The 19,401-nt window shown below is 37.4% G+C and overlaps 1 protein-coding gene across 1 annotated transcript; it reads right to left on the bottom strand.

Moving 5' to 3' along the window:
* Window positions 1-5,198: 5,198 nt before the first annotated feature.
* LOC115923355 (monocarboxylate transporter 6-like) lies at window positions 5,199-18,007 on the bottom strand. The gene is made up of 4 exons (XM_030983814.1): window positions 17,716-18,007; window positions 10,219-10,365; window positions 8,404-9,339; window positions 5,199-7,532 (listed from the first exon to the last, which is right to left on the bottom strand). The coding sequence occupies exons 1-4, from the start codon at window positions 17,909-17,911 to the stop codon at window positions 7,384-7,386; spliced, it is 1,428 nt and encodes a 475-aa protein (XP_030839674.1). The 5' UTR covers window positions 17,912-18,007; the 3' UTR covers window positions 5,199-7,383.
* Window positions 18,008-19,401: the final 1,394 nt, after the last annotated feature.

Below are 19,401 nucleotides of genomic sequence, written 5' to 3'. Positions count from 1 at the left end.
AGCGACATATCATGGACACCCAATTGGCTGAAACGGGGAGAAGGATTGGGACCCTAGGTGAGGAGCAGTACACAAAGTGTGTGACAGAAAGGCTAGAGCAGTGTACGACACCTGTCATACAAACACTTCATACGAACAAGTTGCCATTTTTCAGTCGGCAGCCGGCGAAGGTTATGTTAAAACAGAAGGCACAGCTTGCAGCACCTAATAGTGACTGTACGTGGTCTCTTTTTCAGGATGTACATCTCGTGTCAGACAAGGGATGGAGATATCTTCTCTCATGAAAACCAGGCAGCCCCGCCAGCTTTGCATGTTAACTGGAGGAAAATGCGATTTGGAGTTCAAGCAGATCTACTTCGCTGCCTGGAATCAAATCTGCTCGAAAACAATAGTGCACCTGTGGCCCAAGCAATAATTATTGATGGTGAAGCTGTGGTTCAAATGCTCAATCCTGGAACACCAAGAACACTTTAAGAGTATGGAGAAAGAGTGTTTGTCCCATACATCTTTGCTCAACTCGAGAAAAGCATCCGCATCGACCTTGACTAGGGTGTATACTTACCTGCTAGCCTGAAAGCCTCAATAAGGCAGGAAAGGGGAAAGGGCACCGGAAAAAGGGTGGCTCCTTCTACTTTGCTGCCAAAAAGCTTGAAGGACTTCCTTCGAGTCAATGAGAACAAAACCGAATTGTTTGATTTCATGTCATGCGAAGTCGTTCATCTTCCTCTACCACAAGGCAAGGAACTGTATAATATGCAACAGATGGAAGTGGAGTACTCTGGAGTACCTCTCCCAATCTTTCATGCGTTCACCGGGTGTCACACTGTTTCTGCATTCAGAGGAAAAACTTAGAAGTCTTTCCCAGAGGTGAATGATTCCTTCAGTGAACTCCTGTACATGTCTAGGGCGGTCAGTGAAGGATCAATGTTACTGCCAGAGCGATTTGTGGTGCTGATACGACCGAACCAGTAAGAGTATACCTAGTGCATGATGCCAGGAAACAGCTCTTCGCACAGAAGTCTAGAAACCTGGAGAACATTCATCCAACCCAGGCAGCACTCAAGCAGCACTTCAAGCGCACTTGCTACCAGGCCAACTGTTGGAACCAGATATTGGCCAAGAATCCAGAGATGCCAGAGCCATCTGACTTAGGCTGGACAAACGAAACTGGGTGGCAGCCTCTTTGGACCACTCTCCCGGAAGCATCAAAATTGTGCCATGAGTAATCCACTGTCGCTGCAAGAAAGGATGCACTGAATATTGTGCTCTTGTTCTGGAGACTGATAGATTTTGATCGTTACCATTAGGATATTCACAAGTTGTGGACAGTGCTAAATACATGTGGATATCTATAGCTGTGGTAATGAACAGGTTTTAGGTCGTATTTGGAATAGCTTTTTTGCAAATTTTCGTGCTAAAACTGTAGCAGACACATTTGGTTAGCAAGAAAACAAGGCGTCCACCTTGTGCGTTCACAATGAATGTGCATTGTTACAAAATTCATTTTCATCCAGTAAGCAGCGTAAGGTTAATCAACTTTCGTGTGCTTACGGTTAGCAGTGCTATGAAGTAGAAACTCATACGTAAGGACAGGACCAGCCGATAAGCAGCTATATACAAGTTTGCCCTGGATAATCAAAGTGGTGGTACACGGGTCTTTTTATTAATTTATAAAATAATGGCCCCTTAAGTGTCAAAATAGAGGCAACGTTTATTTTAAAAAAAAGAAAACATCACTTTTTTGACCTAATATGACCTTGAACTTGTCCTTATTGCAAATCCCTGAGTTTTGGCGATCTCTTAGTATTACGTAATGAATTGGCATCCCCAAGTTAGTTGGAAATAACACCTTAAACTTTTTTCTAGACTATTTGGTTCAAGTTCACGTTTGTACATTAGACCATGCGGACTGGCTGCCATTTTGGATTTGACCTCTCAGGGTCATCAGAGGTCACATCAAACTGTGAAATAAACTAACTGAAAAGGATTAAGGTGGAGGACTCGGCAGTGGAACCATTCCTTAATAAATTTAAGAACATAGGGGAGAACAAATGACATATAATGGGGATTTAACCTTTTGTAACCATTCAAAACTTGCTATTTTTAGTCAATTTTGACCTTGACCTTGACCTAAATGCAACACCCTGAGTTCTGGCGATCTCGAAAGTATTACCACATGAATTGGCATCCCCAATTTAGTTGGAAATGACACCTTAAACGTTTTTTTGGACTATTTGGTTCAAAAGTTACCGCGTTTGTACATTAGCCCATGCGGACTGGCGGCCATTTTGGATTTGACCTCTCAGGGTCATCAGAGGTCAAATCTGACTTCCCTCCACATCTAAAAATAAATCTTATGGTGAAAGCAAACTATGCTGGAAGTTTCATGCTTTTCTCAAAAAGTGCACAATTTTCTTGCTAAGCCGCTGCACTATTGCAGTTGATCCCTTACATAATATCTGGTACTTTACATTTTATCGTTTCTGATGGAGTCACTCTCTTTTATTCCTGATAATTACATAGAAAATTCATACAATAGCAAATACTACACACCTCAAGAATTCAATAACATGTTTGATAGTAATCCAAATGATATTTCCCTTTTACATGCAAATTTAAGAAGTCTGAATAGAAACTTCGAATATTTTGAAAATCTCTTACACACGTTAAACAATTTCAAATTCTCTGTTATTGGTATTAGCGAGAGATGGCTACATGAAAATCCCCCAGATTTGTTTAATTTACCAAATTATAAGTTGATAAGGGCAGATCGCAAAGGAAAAAGAGGCGGAGGCGTGGCCTTCTACATTGCTGAAAAACTGAAATTTAAGATCCGTTCCGATGTGAAACTGTTACATGCAGAGACTTTATTCATTGAAATTGAAAACACAGGATTTAAGAATATCATATATAGACCGCCAGGCTCTAATCTTGATTTATTTTATAAGGAACTTGAGCAATATCTCTATATAATAGGTAATGAAAATAAGCATACTTTTATTCTTGGAGATTTTAATATCAATCTTACCCTCAGTCGTCAATAATACTTCAAACAATTTTATGAAACTTATGTACTCATTCGGCTTCCATTCATTCATCAATAAATCCACCAGAATTAACCCATATTCATCAACTCAAATTGACAACATTTTTTCCAACGTACATAACAACATGAATAACAAAATGATAGGAGGAATTCTATGCTCTGAAGTTTCAGACCACTTACCAATATTTTTAACTTGTGAATTAAAACTACCATGCCCCAAATCATTTAACCAACGTACATATCGAAAAGAATCTAAACGTAATATTGAATTAATGAAGCAAGACTTATTAATTGAGGGGTGGGAGGATGTATACAATGAAGCTGACGCGAACATAATATATCATATAATCTCTTGAATAATAAATTAATACATTATTATGAAAGAAATATTCCCATAGGTAAAGTAAAAAAATAATAGAAAAACCCCCAAACATCCTTGGATAACAACAGTGGCGGATCCAGGGCCCGGCCCCCCCCCCCTTGAGAAAAAAAATCATGTAAAATCACGCGATTTTTACCTTTTTGGGGGGTTGGCCCCCCCCCCCCCCCTGGCACTCAAGGGGGGGGGGGTGCAAATTAAAAAAATTTCGAGGACCACAAAAAAAAAAAAAATGTGCTCACTACCCCCCCCCCCCCCCCCCCCCCCCCCCCCCCCCCCCCCCCCCACTGAGCGACTTTCCAGCTGGTTGAGTCGTTGCGATTTTTTTTGTCCGCTTACAAAGAAGATTCTGGTGAAAAGCATTGTTTATTCAAAAAAAATCCTTGCATCAATTTGAATCACAATGATTATTTGTCGCATGGTCCTTTTATTAAATAACCTTGTTTTCTGTTTTGTTTGCAGAGGGAGAAGAAGCTATGTCACGTTAAGAAATCATAAAGATCAGTTGTATTATGCGTATATACATTATGATACCAGAACAAATGTTGATTATCAGAGTGTCATTTTGGAATACCTCTATACAAATACCACTTTGTCTTTAGCCCGTATCAGTATAAGTATGATCCAATATAAAGCTATTATTCTTTATTTAATTCAGTATAATGCTTTTCCTCAAAAGTAGTTTTGCTATTTTTTTAGGGTTGAGACGCTAAGAAATGGTTTCAAATGTACATTACACGAACCCTAAACCATTGCAAAATGATGGTGGTTCTCTCTCTCTCTCTCTCTCTCTTTATTTTAATCATGCATTATCAACTACATATAAAGCAGCAACAAAAAAATTAGGGTTATCTGAGATAGGTGAAAGTAAGTGTTAAAAAGAAAGTCATGCTAAAACGGCGCTTCAATTCCCCCCGCCCCCTGAAAAAAATAAAATAGATTAGTAGTCCTCCTCTCCAGCATCCCCCTCTCTCCCCCCCCCCCGCTTTAATATCACATTTTCACTTGGCAGCCCAAGGGGGCCGGGGGGAGGAGGGGGTTAAACCCCCTACCCCCCCCCCCCCCCGTAGATCTGCCCATGTTACCATATCATTACACGATATTTTGGTCTTCCTCTTCTCCTCAAAAGGGACTTTTAGATTTGCGTGGATGTGGACATGGACGTGGAAAAACTTTTTGTAACCATTCAAAACTTGCTATTTTTTAGTCAATTTTGACCATGACCTTGACCTAAATGCAAAACCCTAAGTTCAAGCGATCTCAAAAGTATTACCAAATGAATTGGCATCCCCAAGTTAGTTGGAAATGACACCTTAAACGTTTTTCTGGACTATTTGGTTCAAAAGTTAAGTGTGTTTGTACATTAGACCATGAGGAATAGCGGCCATTTTGGATTTGACCTCTCAGGGTCATCCGAGGTCAAATCTGACTTCCCTCCACATCTGAAAATAAATCTTATGGTCTAAACCAAATATGCTAGAAGTTTCATGCTTTTCTCAAAAAGTGCACAATTTTCATTATATTGGGAGCTTATCCGCTGTACTACAAGCGTGATTGTGGTGTAGGTGCGTTTGCAAGTGACTGAACGTGTGTTCGTGTGTGCTGATGTGCAGTCAATATCAATATAAAGTTCATCTATAAAAATAATAAGACCCATCTTGGTCAGCATAAGAAAATCACTGGAAGCAGTAGAGCAGAGCTCAACCACCTAAGAACATGTATATAATAGTTGAAATCATTTACACATAAAAGAATAATAAATAAGCGGTCACATAAGGAGCAAACCCAGGAATATACTTTTTTTAATCATAAAGTGCAACGAAGCCATACGTTAAATAAGCTCAGGGGTGTGAACAATGTAGGAATATTGTTAATATATTGTGATAAAGAAGCATGAGTGGATCAGGATCCACTCAGTGTATCCACTGAGTGTATCGGCCTTCAAAATTTAGATAAAATAAAATGAAAAATATGTATGTTTGTTTTTTGTTTGTTTTTTTGTTTGTTTTTTTTGTTTGTTTTTTATTTTTTATTTTCCTATCTTCTGTATACTAGTTACTGTCATAACCAAAAAAAGTATTCCTCTTGTAAACTTAAAGGTTAGCAAGGAGTGCAAGATATTAAAAATTTGAGATTAAAGTAAGTACATAGCTACTGAGTGGTTACATACATTTCACATTGTATTGATCAGATTCAAATGATCGCCTTATACACCAGGTGTAGTAAAGTAATTCCACGTTCGTGTTGCCTAACATTTCAGAAAAGTAGAGGTACAATAACAATTAATCTTGCGTAGCCACACCCCCTATGATCAGAAACGTGGATGCATATGTGTTAGTATGTACATGCGTGTAAACAAGACTGATATGAAAAATACAGAAGTCTGTTACAAAACTCTATCAATCAGCATCGAAATACACGCCCAGTCGGGCGCTTCAGCAGAGTATCAGGATAAAATTATGATAAACAAGAGTGGAGTAGACACACCCCTCTGATTAGAGAGTACATGATATATGCAGTGACGAAAGTTTGACAAGGGGTGAATGGTGAGGTAACTGTGAGGCCACAACAAACATTATTAAGATACCTGTACGTGCCAAGTCGGGCATTAGGAATTACAATTCAAGTAAATCGTATAAAATAGTTGAGATTGTGAACAATACAAAAGGGTAGATTGGGTCAGTCTTCTGCATTAAAGGCCTATAGTGCATGAGTTGCAGAGATAATTGAAAGGGGGAATAAACGCAGAATATAGAATGCGATCCGCATTGTAGTATGCACATTCAATAAATCAGTGTAATATATTCTGTACGTTGTGGTATCATGGATCTACTACTCTGAATCAACACTTGTTTGCCCTCTCGAGTATATCAACTGAGTATCATAACAAGAAGGGATTGATCATGCGTGTACAGCCACACCCTCTCCGATCAGGCACTTAATTGGATGCATGCTTGTTTTCATTGTATGGACTGATTGGCCAAATAATAGAGTTTTTACAAAGCTCAGATCAATCAGCTTTGAAATACCCTGCATGTCGAGTATTTAGTAATGTATCAGTATAAGTGTACGTTAATCTCACATGGAATGCTTTGCATGAGAAATAAAATCATTTGAATCATTTGATATTATTAAGTTAATTAATTAACTGTTAAAGTATATTTCAAAGTGAAGCTGAATTGGTATGATCGGATTTAATCTGAATTTCATGTTGGGGACTAAACTTACATTCATAGCAATTTTTTATCCTAAAAGGGCACTAGAAATGTCATAATAAGAATAAAAGAAATAATCATGCAGGTTTGAATGCATTTGCAAGCTTAAACAAGAACTTTTTACCACTTCTGATGCGTATTATTCTTATATATTAGTTTCATACTGTTTTTACATTTTGCTTGTGAGCTTTGGTGATTTTCATTATTTATATTTCCGTATACTATAGTATCACATTTTTATTGTGTTCAGAACCAGGATGAAAAACATATTTTGTATCTACAATGTATATCTGATTCTTGTTATCCTGATTACAAATATTTCAATTCTTATTATTCTGATTAAAAATATTTCAATAGAATAAAAGCTCAACTGTCCCTTTAATACATCGACGATGTCTCTACGCACTTTTACTAATTATGATTATCCCGGTCATCCAGGGGCTTGCCCGTAAACAATGATTTCACATTCTCAACTCCCTGGGAGGGCATACCAGCCAGGCGCCATTTTACAGACGCTCACAATGCTTAGCAAACTACAATGACTTCCGCATCCTACCAGGTATCCATTAACACCTGGGTCTCAAGTGGCAAATGTACATTAACGTTTTGACAAAGAACGTTAGTGCCGGGTTTATGATTTGAACCCCGCACCTTCTAATCTACAGTCTGTTGATCTATCAACTAGACCACATCTCCAAGAGCAAGACTAAGAGTAAGAGATGCTGTGATCATCAATTCCTTAATTATTTGTCTTGTTTGTTTTGTAATGTGAGATGATCCCGTCTCCGTTGGGCAGCCAAGAAGACAATTGTGAGGATCACAGTTAAACAGTTGGTAAAACCAAGAGCAATAAACACTATTGTATAGGATCCAGTCTTGTCCTTGATCATACCTACAAATAAGACGAAAAGTGAAAGAAAGAAGGGACTATAAAAACAACGGTTACACAGTTTTATACTCCGTGACTTTTTAACAGACAAAAAGTAATATGTCTGCAAGGTTTATATGGGTTTGTTTTTTTAATGTAGATACAACAAACCATAACATCTTTACACTTGACATCTTCCATCCAATCACAATGAATAAGCAGTAGCTTGAAGTACCGAAGTGCTAACAACATGCTCGCTCGTCGTCCAGGATACTGGTTCTAAACAACAGACCCAGGGTGTGAGGTTCACCGCGAAATCATCCAAGCAACGGACCGGAGCATGGCTAATTCAGTGTTTGGGGCGTGTGTGATGACCACTCCATTGTTTAGCACAAAATTGGATGGAACCAGCAACTTTGACAACTTGGCAAGTAAGATGTAACACTTCGGTACTCTATAACCATCATCGCACGGGTTGAATTATTCTAGGGCCGGATTCTTAGGCTTGGAAATATCAGCTTTCCGGTCTATAAAATTTGCGCGCTAACAAAACAATTGACACTTTCAAACTCTCGATGATTACAATCAGACCACGTCGCATCTCGAATATTGGATTACGGATGCTCAAATATTGGTAAGTCATTCTCGGAGGCTGCAGCCCTTAGTCACCCCTACCTCGTACGCTTATGGGTATAACTGATCCTGCATTGCGTTGTTTTTAAAAAAATATTTATTATTCAACAGTATTTATTACAGTGTTTATATCATTTTCGTTGTGAGCATGAAGATCTAAGATGTCTGTGTAATTTCATACGATTTCAACAAAAACATCAATCTTTTATTGTATTTCCTATCTAAGTCAACCTATTAAAATCTAATTTTACTTGTGGCTTACCTGACAACAAACTTCCGACAATCCCTCCGATGCCGTACACCACACCAAAGATCCCTACGGCAACCGTGAAGTTTTCATTAGACACAGAGCCCTTGAGGAATGCAGCAGAAGATATTCCTGCGCTGAAGACGCACAACCCTTGGATAAACGCCGTGACGCACATGACTGGGAACGATGTTAGCAGTGGGTCAATTAAGAAGGTAGTTGATGATATCACACTCAGGATCAGGGAAACGACAATAAAGTCAACTCTGAAGAAGAAGAGAATCGCAATGCATAGAATTTGCCCTAGGACGCCACCTCCACCTCCAATTGATGACAGCAAGACGGCTTTAGAACTTGGAATTCCGTGCCATATTGCTCTTGGAACAAGAAATAAAATCCATGATTGCACAACGAATGATGTGAGGAAAAGAATAGGAAGTGAAAGTAACAGGAGAGGTTCTTCCACAATAATGCAGTGCCAAAACCACTGCGAAAATCGTTGCCTCCAAGGTAAAACATCATGTTCTGCAGATACCCTCTCAGTGTGATCTTCTCGATATTGGCTAATTTCTTTTGACGATGAAGCTAGGTCGTCCGAGCTAACTATTTCACCATCATCTACAGTCTTAACAACACTCTTTTCATCACCATTAGGATCGATTAAAGGTTCTTGACAACCTTCTCTTTTCTGAATCTGTGTGGCTTTGCGAGAACCCTTTACTGTCCTAAGAGCTATACTGGCTGGAATTGCATGCAAGCTGATCCCTCCAAGGATGAGCATGGCACCACTGAACCCATACGCATCTAGCGCCCTCTCAATGATGACTGGACCAACTAATGCACCTACATCGATTCCTAGACTACCTAAAGAGTTCATAAGTATGAATGTATCCTGGAAGTAGTCGTTGAGTAAGACTTTGGCTGGTAGGTACCCCATCGACAGTCCAAATCCTTGAGACAAGTATGTGGAAAGAAAGTAAATTATGAAAATATTATTAATCTTAGTAGAGTCTAAGTTTTTCAAACTTGGATACACTTCCATTTATTGCGGTGGCGGAACATTTCCGGGGTAGGGGAGGAGGGGAGGGGAGGGGTTGCAATAATTCATACAGGCTTCATCAAGCAACATTATTTTAAAAATGGCATGTCAAAATGTTTTGTGACAGATTGTGGTAACAGAGTGAAAGCGTTTGTATCACATGCAAACATTACGTCCGGCAAAATAATGTGAGCTTTACAAAATGATTGTATGCAAGATTTGCATTGTGTGCTGATGAGCATTGAGATAAGCAGTTGCTAAAAATTGGAGCCAACTTTCAGAGAAGACAGGGGTGCAAAACCTCAACATTTCCCAGAATAATTGAATATCCCTCGGGCCATGAAAAAGGTGTCCCTTCACTGATTTAATTCACGGATGAAAAATGCCTGTCCTAACAGGGCAGTTACATATTCTGATCATTTATTTTCTGCCTTATGTGCCCATTGGACCTTACCCGTACCAATTATCATAATGTAAGGTCCCACTTTAAAAACAAAATCACATAATTTATTTATTGAATATAACAAGATAAAGCATGTAAAATGGGACATTCATTTCTAGGCTACTGTCTGAATACACAAGACAGTACAAAGCGGAAAAAGAATACACATAATTATACCTTATGCCTTATGTAAGTGGGAAACAAAAAATGTCACGATTAAAGTGGGTCCCTAATTTATGTAATTACCCAAATAAACATGCAACATTCAGTCAATGTCAGCGTAGTGTTGTATTAATAGAATAGGCCTATTGATTGATTTAAATACATTTCTCGCTATCTATGTATTTACCTGTTAGGGCAAGGCAGAAACCGAGAGGGATAACAGATGTCAGATAACCGGAAATGATGATTCCTAACGATGATATGATAGCTCCATTGACCGCCATCACTCGAGGTGATATGTAGCCGCTCTTCAGAATATAAGCAACGGGTAAAGCTGCGCAATGCGAAATGGAAACGGTTAAATTACAACAGGGTGGTCCTTGTAGACCGAAAACCCCTGCGACTGATATTTCACGAAACAGACAGCCAGAAGTAGCACATAATGTCATGTATACCGCTCCTGCCATCCTCACTCTTAAATTCAAATAGAAGACCCAATAGGCCGAAAGTCTCAGATAGTAAATTATAGTTTTTGCTAGTTATTAAGGGAAAAGTCACCCAAAACAATAAGTGTAGGCATGCTGACATGTAAGATGTATTCCTGTCTTTTGATGGACAACATTCCTTAAGAAAGTGTACGAGAGATACAGTACACGCCGAAAATCTCCGCAACACGATTTACACGATTCAAAATTTACACGATTCGACTGCTCGCGGGAATCGTGTAACCATTTATTTTTACACGATTCGTTTTTTGCCAATGAAGCGAAATTTGAATCGTGTAAACGTGTAATCGTGTAAAATTACACGATTCCTCAATTCAGGTCGAATCGTGTAATCGTGTAATCTGCCCGCCGAAAATCTCCGCAACACGATTACACGATTCAAAATTTACACGATTCGATTGCTCGCTGGAATTGTGTTACAATTTATTTTCAGTGGTGATGGTGAGCAGGTTAAGGACGTCTAGTTCGGTAAAAGCAAGAAGTTACTTCTTGGTTGAACGAGGACAACGTGGACGATACGAGGGGATAGCGAAGATTACGCTTTCTTTCTCTTGTATATATTTTTAATTGCAGTGTCTTGTCTCTAGTTTTATTATAGAACGTTTGAAAGTTAAAAAAATCAGTCCACTTCCCGAAAAGCACTCTCGGATTTAATCCTCGGTGAGAAAAAGAAAAAAGCGATGAACGACGAAGGAAGGGGGGAATTTTGTTATTCCTAAGTTGTAAATAAGTAAAAATGATTACAAAATGTAAAGGAGGGCTAACATAATTAAGTATGTTGTGATACTCTTACATTACAAGGCTGTACCAATTAGAATTACGGTTCACCAGCTCATTCGTTACTATGAATATCGTTATACTTTTTTTTATTCAATCATTATCCATTTTACAAACCTGGTTTGTAAAAACGCGTCATATGACGCACGAAAACCAAGGTTTGTCGACAAACCTCCTTTGTGAATTCGGGCCTTAGACTTTGATCACTTATTGCTTTTTTAGAGTTCCTCATTTTCGTAAATTACCTTTTACAACATTGCATTATTCAGCTATATGTATAAAGAGCTACGGTCAAGGCTTAAGGGCACACTTCCTGTCACATACAAAAGAAGCTTACTCTGAATGTGGCCTGCCATTGACCCTCGCCGGGGACAAAGGCCGTTGCCCTAGCTACAGGCAGAGATCCTTACATAATACCTATTGTTCAGGGGGTTCCCCTTGAACATAGGATCCCCCTGAACAATAGGTATTACATGTATGTAAGTATGTAAGCCACTGGCTACAGAGTGTAGGGAACAGTTGCAAGCCGAGAATGAATAGAATAAGTGAATGGCCAACTGTCTTTGAGTTACGTTTAGCTAGCGGCACAGTGTCCCCCCACTTTTTCAAGTTCCCCCAAAGTGCCCCTTTGTATGTAGGAAAAGTACCTATTTTACTTTGACAAGTGTCCCTATTAATTTGTAAGTGCCCCTTCCCCTTTTCAACTCTGATAAGTTCTCCTTTTCTTTTGACACACACCCCTTTTCCTTCGACGAGTTCCTATTTTCCTTTACAATAAGTGTCCATTTTCCTTTCTCATTAGTGTCCTTTTAATCTCTAGTAAGTATCCCTCTTTAAGTACGAGAAGTACCCCTCTTCACTTTTGATAAATGCCCCCATCAACTCCGATAAATGCCCCTATTAAAATCTGATCGGTGCCCCTTTTCTTTCAACTAAAGCTTTTTTTTTTATCTCTCTCTCTCTCTCTCACTTTCTTTCAATATCTTTCCATTCCCCCATATCTTTCTCGCCTCTCTTTCCCTCATTATGTTCCCCTCTTACCTTATTAATTTGTCTCTTTTCCTCTCCGTTTCATAGCCTTCTCATTTCTGTTAATTTTACTTGGTTTCGCCCTTCTTTTTTTTTATCACTCTATTTCACTCTTTCTTTTCTTCCGGTCAACTTTTTAGTTTTCCCTTTTTTCTCTCTTTTTTTCTGTTTATCTTTATCGTGCCTTTCAACCCTCATTTTCCTTTTATATGTTCCCTTCTCCTCGTAGCTATCTTTTTTCCTTTACTATTTCATCTATCATGTCTTCCTGTTTCTGACGTTTTCCTACCTTGTCTCACGGATTAGTATACGATACATGTTAGTGGAAAGTGCTGAGGTTTATACACGAATATAAAGTACAGTAATTAACTGATGTACACTGAAGGTAAGTTGTGTATAAAGCAATTGGTGTAAGCAGGATAAGATTTAACGATTGTTGCAGCTTGTCGCATCGTTCTACCAATGCCCTTATAACCCTAATAACTATTTACACGATTACACGATTCAGAGCGACATTCTTCAATCGTGTAAATTTACACGATTACACAGTTACACGATTGTTACATCTGGTCGAATCATCCGACCAATGCACTTAACTATTTACACGATTACACGATTCAGAGCGACATTCTTCAATCGTGTAAATTTACACGATTACACAGTTACACGATTCAGGTGAATCGTGTAAACCGTGTAATCCTAAAAATAAATCGTGTAATCGTGTTGCGGAGATTTTCGGCGTGTACTGTATATACAAAAAAATATATATATTTGGCATGATGTAACGCCTTTTAACATGTCATGGGTACAGCCATTTTCTTGATAATGTGATGTACCACACTAACTTATATATGTGCCATGCACCAAGTTTTTTTTTAAATACTTTTTAATTCAGCAAACGTTTAATTTTCAATGAGGGGAAATCGATGCTGAGAAGGTAAAAATTAAATTTGGTGACAAATACATAAATGGGAACCATCCTAAGTCATTCGTTTAAAAATACTTAAGTATAGCAGTTGACAAATCTTTATTAGGGAATTTTAGATTTACACGACGAGAGCGTGGACTGCCGCGTGTGACATTGTGATAAGGCACTAGGCCGTGCCCGGCAGTGCCTTAAAAGGACGTCACATAACCTCAAAAGGATGTCACACTTGGCGGTCCACGTTCTCGTCGTGTAAATCTAAAAGTCCCCATTATAAATGCGAAACCTTCTTCCCAGAAGAGCACCAACTTATGTATGCAGTTTGCGTTCTGACAATTTATTGTAATACAACGAATAATAGCAATTGAATGAAATACTTCATCACCATACACACCTGGGAAGAAGCATCCATCAATTTGAATACATTTACTTCATAAACGACTTTGCATCTACGTCACATTATCTAGAAAATGGCGATGATGCCTGATCGTCCTGAGAAAATATACATTATGATCAGAATATCTTGCTTCATACCTCTTTTATATACTTTGGTGGAGATCTTGTAGACTAATGGATAATTAATACAATAATACAATAATACAATAAATCTCTGATTAACTACAAATATCCTTGGGGTTAAGCTTCCTTTAAACAAAATATCGACCTTCCTTATTTTATTGTTAGGAAGTAAATTAAAGGCAGCATTTTCTTTACAGGACTGCTGAGTATACATCTGAGGACTGTAGTTTCAAGATAAAAATTACAAACGATGCCAATGAAGGTCTGAATGTTATTTTATTCGGAGGTTTTGTGACGTTTTGCCAATTGTGGAAAAATAACGCCAGAGAATGATACAGAGAGACATTGGGGGAGGGGTGATATACATACTTTTAAACAAAGGTAGTATGCATGCAACCTGAGTAAAAAGTTTAAAAAAACAAAGACATAACACTTAATGGGCTTACGTAATTCGCACGTTCACAAAATTTATTCGACAAATCTGACCTTTTTAGATCATCTTTCAAAGATTTTGGAGTTCAATAAATTCAGACTTATAAAAGAAGTGTCGCATGGAAGTCCACGATGAGCTCCAAAGTATGAGATATTTGGGTTAATACAATATAGTCCTGTAGAAGTTTCTCAGACCTGGAAAAGTTGTTAAGTACAAGGTTTTTTTTTGTTGATTTGTGTTCTAGATGGGTATTGAAGTAAATTCAGCTTGGTTGCCAGCTTGGCAACCTTGAGCAACTTTTTTAATAGCCATATTAGCATAATCATCTAATTAGCATATGTGCAAGATGTAATAACGTTGCTTATCTCAATTCAGAAAGCCTGAAAACATGGATAATACGACTTTTAAAGAGTTTTCTATGGTGAGGAATTCATTTATGACACCATTTTTTTTTTATTTCAAGTAATGCAATTGTCTTAAATAGCATAATTAGCATAACGAGCTAATAAGCATAAGTACAATATATGGACTTCATTGACATTGCTCATCTATAAAGCCTAAAAATGGTGCAATGCAACATTGTAAATCACTTTTGAAAGACTTATCATTAATTCATGAGAAGATATTCTATGTAGATGTAATATAATTACCCTAATTAGCATAAATCTAATAAGCATATATGTGCAATATGTAATAATGTTGCTAATCTAAATCTAGGAAGCCTGAAAACTTGGATAATACGACTTTTCAAGGGTTTTCTATGGTGAGGAATTCATTTATGACACAAGTTTTTCATTCCAAGTAATGCATGTCTTAAATAGCATAATTAGCATAATGAGCTAATAAGCATGTGTACAATATATGAACTTCATTGACATTGTTTATCTATAAAGCCTAAAAATGGTGCAATGCAACATTGTAAATCACTTTTGAAAGACTAATAATTAATTCATGAGAAGATATTCAATTTAAATGTAATATAATTACCCTAATTAGCATAATAATCTAATAAGCATATTATGTGCAACATGTAATATGTTGCTAATCTTAATCCAGGAAGCCTGAAAACATGGATAATACGACTTTCCAAGGGTTTTTCTCTGGTGAGGAATTCATTTATGACACCAGTTTTTCATTCCAAGTAATGCAATTGTCGTTAATAGGATAATTAGCATGATGAGCTAATAAGCATGTGTACAATATATCCCGGCCCCCCACCCAGTGTTATTTAGGGTACGCATGTGCGTGTTCCAACCGACCCCCCTCCCCCCTTTTCAGCAAAAGTCCGGTGTGTAAAGTCAATACGGCTCGACCTTTTTCTTTTGTATACGAGCCTTTTTCAGCACCCCCCCCCCCCCCTTTCAGCAAAAGTCCGGTGTGTAAAGTCAATACGGGTCGACTTTTTTCTTTTGTTACGAAAAGGACATTTTGGCAACACGCATGGGGTCCGTCCGTTCTCGGAGTTGGGGGGGGGGCGGGACAATATATGAACTTCATTGACATTGTTTATCTATAAAGCCTAAAAATGGTGCAATGCACATTGTAAATCACTTTTTAAAGACTAATCATTAATTCATGAGAAGATATTCAATTTAGATGTAATATAATTACCCTAATTAGCATAATAATCTAATAAGCATATTATGTGCAACATGTAATATGTTGCTAATCTTAATCCAGGAAGCCTGAAAACATGGATAATACGACTTTCCAAGGGTTTTCTATGGTGAGAAATTCATTTATGACACCAGTTTTTCATTCCAAGTAATGCAATTGTCTTAAATAGGATAATTAGCATGATGAGCTAATAAGCATATTGTGTACAATATATGGACTTCATCGTCATTGTTTATCTATAAAGCATAAAAATGGTGCAATGCAACATTGTAAATCTTTTTTGAAAGACTAATCATTAATTCATGAGAAGATATTCCATGTAGATGTAGTATAATTACTCTAAGTAGTATAATAATCTAATTAGCATATTATGTGCAATATATAATAATATTGCTAATCTCAATCCAGGAAGCCTGAAAACATGGATAATATGACTTTTCCAGGAATTCTGTCACAAGCTTGAGCAACGTCGGGCTTGTACTCTCAATGGTTCTGGCTTTGGTAAACATAGACAGATCATATTTTGCACTGTTGTATTCAACATCCCTGGCCTATGTACATACCTGTCTCACCACATCATCAATTCCACCACTATCATCTGCTTTAACCATCTTCAGTATATTTCGGACAGTCTCTTTAATCCAAGGACTGAAGCCCAACCATCAATGCGTAAGATGACCCCGTCATTTCCTCGACATTTCATAAGGTTTGACAACATTGCCCTGCGACCATGATAACCACCACATTGGACATACAATTTGTGAAACTCAATAGAGTCCCAAATAATTGATATTCTACAAATATACTAATTAGGCTTATTAGTACAATAATTACATATTAATCCGATTGCATTACTTAAAAATAACAAGTGGTGTCCCAAATGAATCCCTTATCATGGAAAATCCCGGAAAAGTCATGTTAGCTCTATTTTCAGTCTTCCTGGATTAAGATTAGCAACATTATTACATATTGCACATACAGTGTATATGCTAATTAGGCTAATTATACTACATCTACATGGAATATCTTCTCATGAATTAATGTGTAGTCTTTCAAAAGTTGATTTACAATGTTGCATTGCACCATTTTTAGGCTTTATAGATAAACAATGACAATGAAATCCATATATCGTACATAATAAATTAGCTCATTATGATATTTGAGACAATTGCATTACTTACAAATAAATACTGGTGTCATAAATTAATTACTCTTCATAGAAAATCCTTGAAAAGTCACCTTATCCACGTTTTCAGGCTTCCTGGATTAAGATTAGCAACATTATTACATATTGCACATATATGCTAATTCGATTTTTATGCTAATTAGGGTAATTATACTACATCTACATGGAATATCTTCTCATGAATTAATGATTAGTCTTTCAAAAGTGATTTACAATGTTGCATTGCACCATTTTTAGGCTTTATAGATAAACAATGACAATGAAGTCCATATATTGTACACATGCTTATTAGCTCATTATGCTAATTATGCTATTTAAGACAATTGCATTACTTGGAATCAAAAACTGGTGTCATAGATGAATTCCTCTTCATAGAAAACACTTAAAAAGTCGTATTATCCATGTTTTCAGGCTTCCTGGATTGAGATTAGCAACATTATTACATGTTGCACATTATGCTAATTAGATGATTATGCTAATATGGCCATTAAAAAAGTTGCTCAAGGTTGCCAAGCTGGCAACCAAGCTGAATTTACTTCAATACCCATCTAGAACACACATCAACAAAAAAACCTTGTACTTATCAACTTTTCCAGGTCATGTACATGGTATATGGTACCGTCTACTGGACTAATGTAGTATGATGTAGTATGATATTGGTGAAATGAAAATCATAAAAGATGTATACTCACATCCTAAGAGCATCATGGACGTAGGCATGCTGCACGCAAGGCCTAAAGAAGAAGCATCTGTCGAGAACAAATATATCATGGTAGGAATCAAGACTCCAAACGACTTTGACGTCGCCATTTCAACGAACTGGATGACGAATTTAGTCAGGACGATGACGTACTTCCATCCATCTTGTGAATCTCGCAAGCCTTCCATTTTGAAACAGGGTTTCCCTTAGCTGAAATGCTTGGTATGCTCCTCTAGATCAGGAATGGTATAGACCTGTGATGATGTTACGAGTGGTGTTGATGGCGGAAGTTTTGAACGAATCATGTTTAACTGGGGAGAGTATGTACTATATATGTGAAATCGCATGAACAGTCGCATCGACAACATACTACCTCAGTACAGGGAGATGGTCCAAGTGCTCAGTCTACCGTGTATTCCTATAACAAAGGGATATCATGGCACCTTTTCGAACCTGAACGGGATTTTACGATGGAATATTATAAGCATAAACATGTACAGTGTGAGGAAAAAAAAGTTTACACCTAGAAAATTGCTAATTATTTACAAAATCATCTATGAACAGTAAATGATTATACATCTTATGAAAGAGTGTTTATCCCAAATCATTGGTATCATTTTTGTGTGGTATGCGTTCACGCTTGGATGAACTGGAGGCATTGTTTGCGAGAGTACAAAAATCGATTTGCGCCAAAGTTGCTTGTGTGATGTTTGATTTGGGACAATAGGCCATTTTCCTAATGTAACCAAATTTAATGCATAAGTCTTTGTGAAGTGCCTCAATACAAATTATTTCATTCACCTGATAGGAATAATAGTATTTCAATATTCAGAATGTAACTGCATATATTAAGTGTTGCTAGGTAGGTCAAGCCACAATGCTTGTCCAGCCTGACAACAACTAATGTATACAGTTTGGATTCTGTCTATTGAAATACTAATATTCTTATCAGGTGAATGAAATAATTTGTATTGAGGCATTTCACAAAGACGTATGCATTAAATTTGGTTACATTACGAAAATGTCCTATTGGGATTTGGGTATTAATTCGGTCTTTGCAGATCCAAATAACATCCCTAACAAAATTAATCATGCCACACATATCAAATATCGATTATCAAATATCAACGAACATTTCTGTGCGTGTGTGTATGTGTGTGTGACTTTGCTTCTGCAAAAGGCATATGCAATGCATTTAATTTAATACATTCGATTCATTCTCTCACTCCGCAAATCCCAACATAATACATGCTGTATAGGCATCACTTTGGCGCAAGCCGATTTTTGCACTCTCGCAAACAATGCCTCCTGTTCATTCAAGCGGGAACACATACCACACAAAAATGATACCAAATGATTTGGGATACAACACTCTTTCATAAAATGTATAATAATTTACTGTTCATAGATGATTTTTTTAAATTAGCAATTTTCTAGGTGAAAACTTTTCTTTGACTCACACGGCATATGGCTGCCTTCATAAATCTTTATATGAAGGAGTTTCGTCTAGCTAACAATAGATGTCCAACTGTTGTCAGTATGAACAAGGCACCCTGATGAAAATGAACACTGGAAACAATTTGCTTATGTCCAACAAACTTCTCTTTTATTCTGCAACTCCAACAATGGTGTAAACTTCACCTAAATATCTTCGGTAAAACCTTCTGATAGCAATCTG

The sequence above is a fragment of the Strongylocentrotus purpuratus genome, unplaced genomic scaffold, assembly GCF_000002235.5.
Source record: "Strongylocentrotus purpuratus isolate Spur 01 unplaced genomic scaffold, Spur_5.0 spur5_contig_831, whole genome shotgun sequence".
NCBI lineage: Eukaryota > Metazoa > Echinodermata > Echinoidea > Camarodonta > Strongylocentrotidae > Strongylocentrotus > Strongylocentrotus purpuratus.
This window is presented reverse-complemented; position numbering and strand designations above follow the sequence as displayed.

Excerpts from the sequence above, each read along its gene's own strand:
- LOC115923355 (XM_030983814.1), bottom strand. The coding sequence starts at position 17,911 with ATGGAAGGCTTGCGAGATTCACAAGATGGATGGAAGTACGTCATCGTC. Across the intron at positions 9,340-10,218 it reads TTTCTGCCTTGCCCTAACAG|GATTTGGACTGTCGATGGGG; the intron begins GTAAATACATAG and ends ACTTGTCTCAAG. Across the intron at positions 7,533-8,403 it reads TGTCGGAAGTTTGTTGTCAG|GTATGATCAAGGACAAGACT; the intron begins GTAAGCCACAAG and ends TCTTATTTGTAG.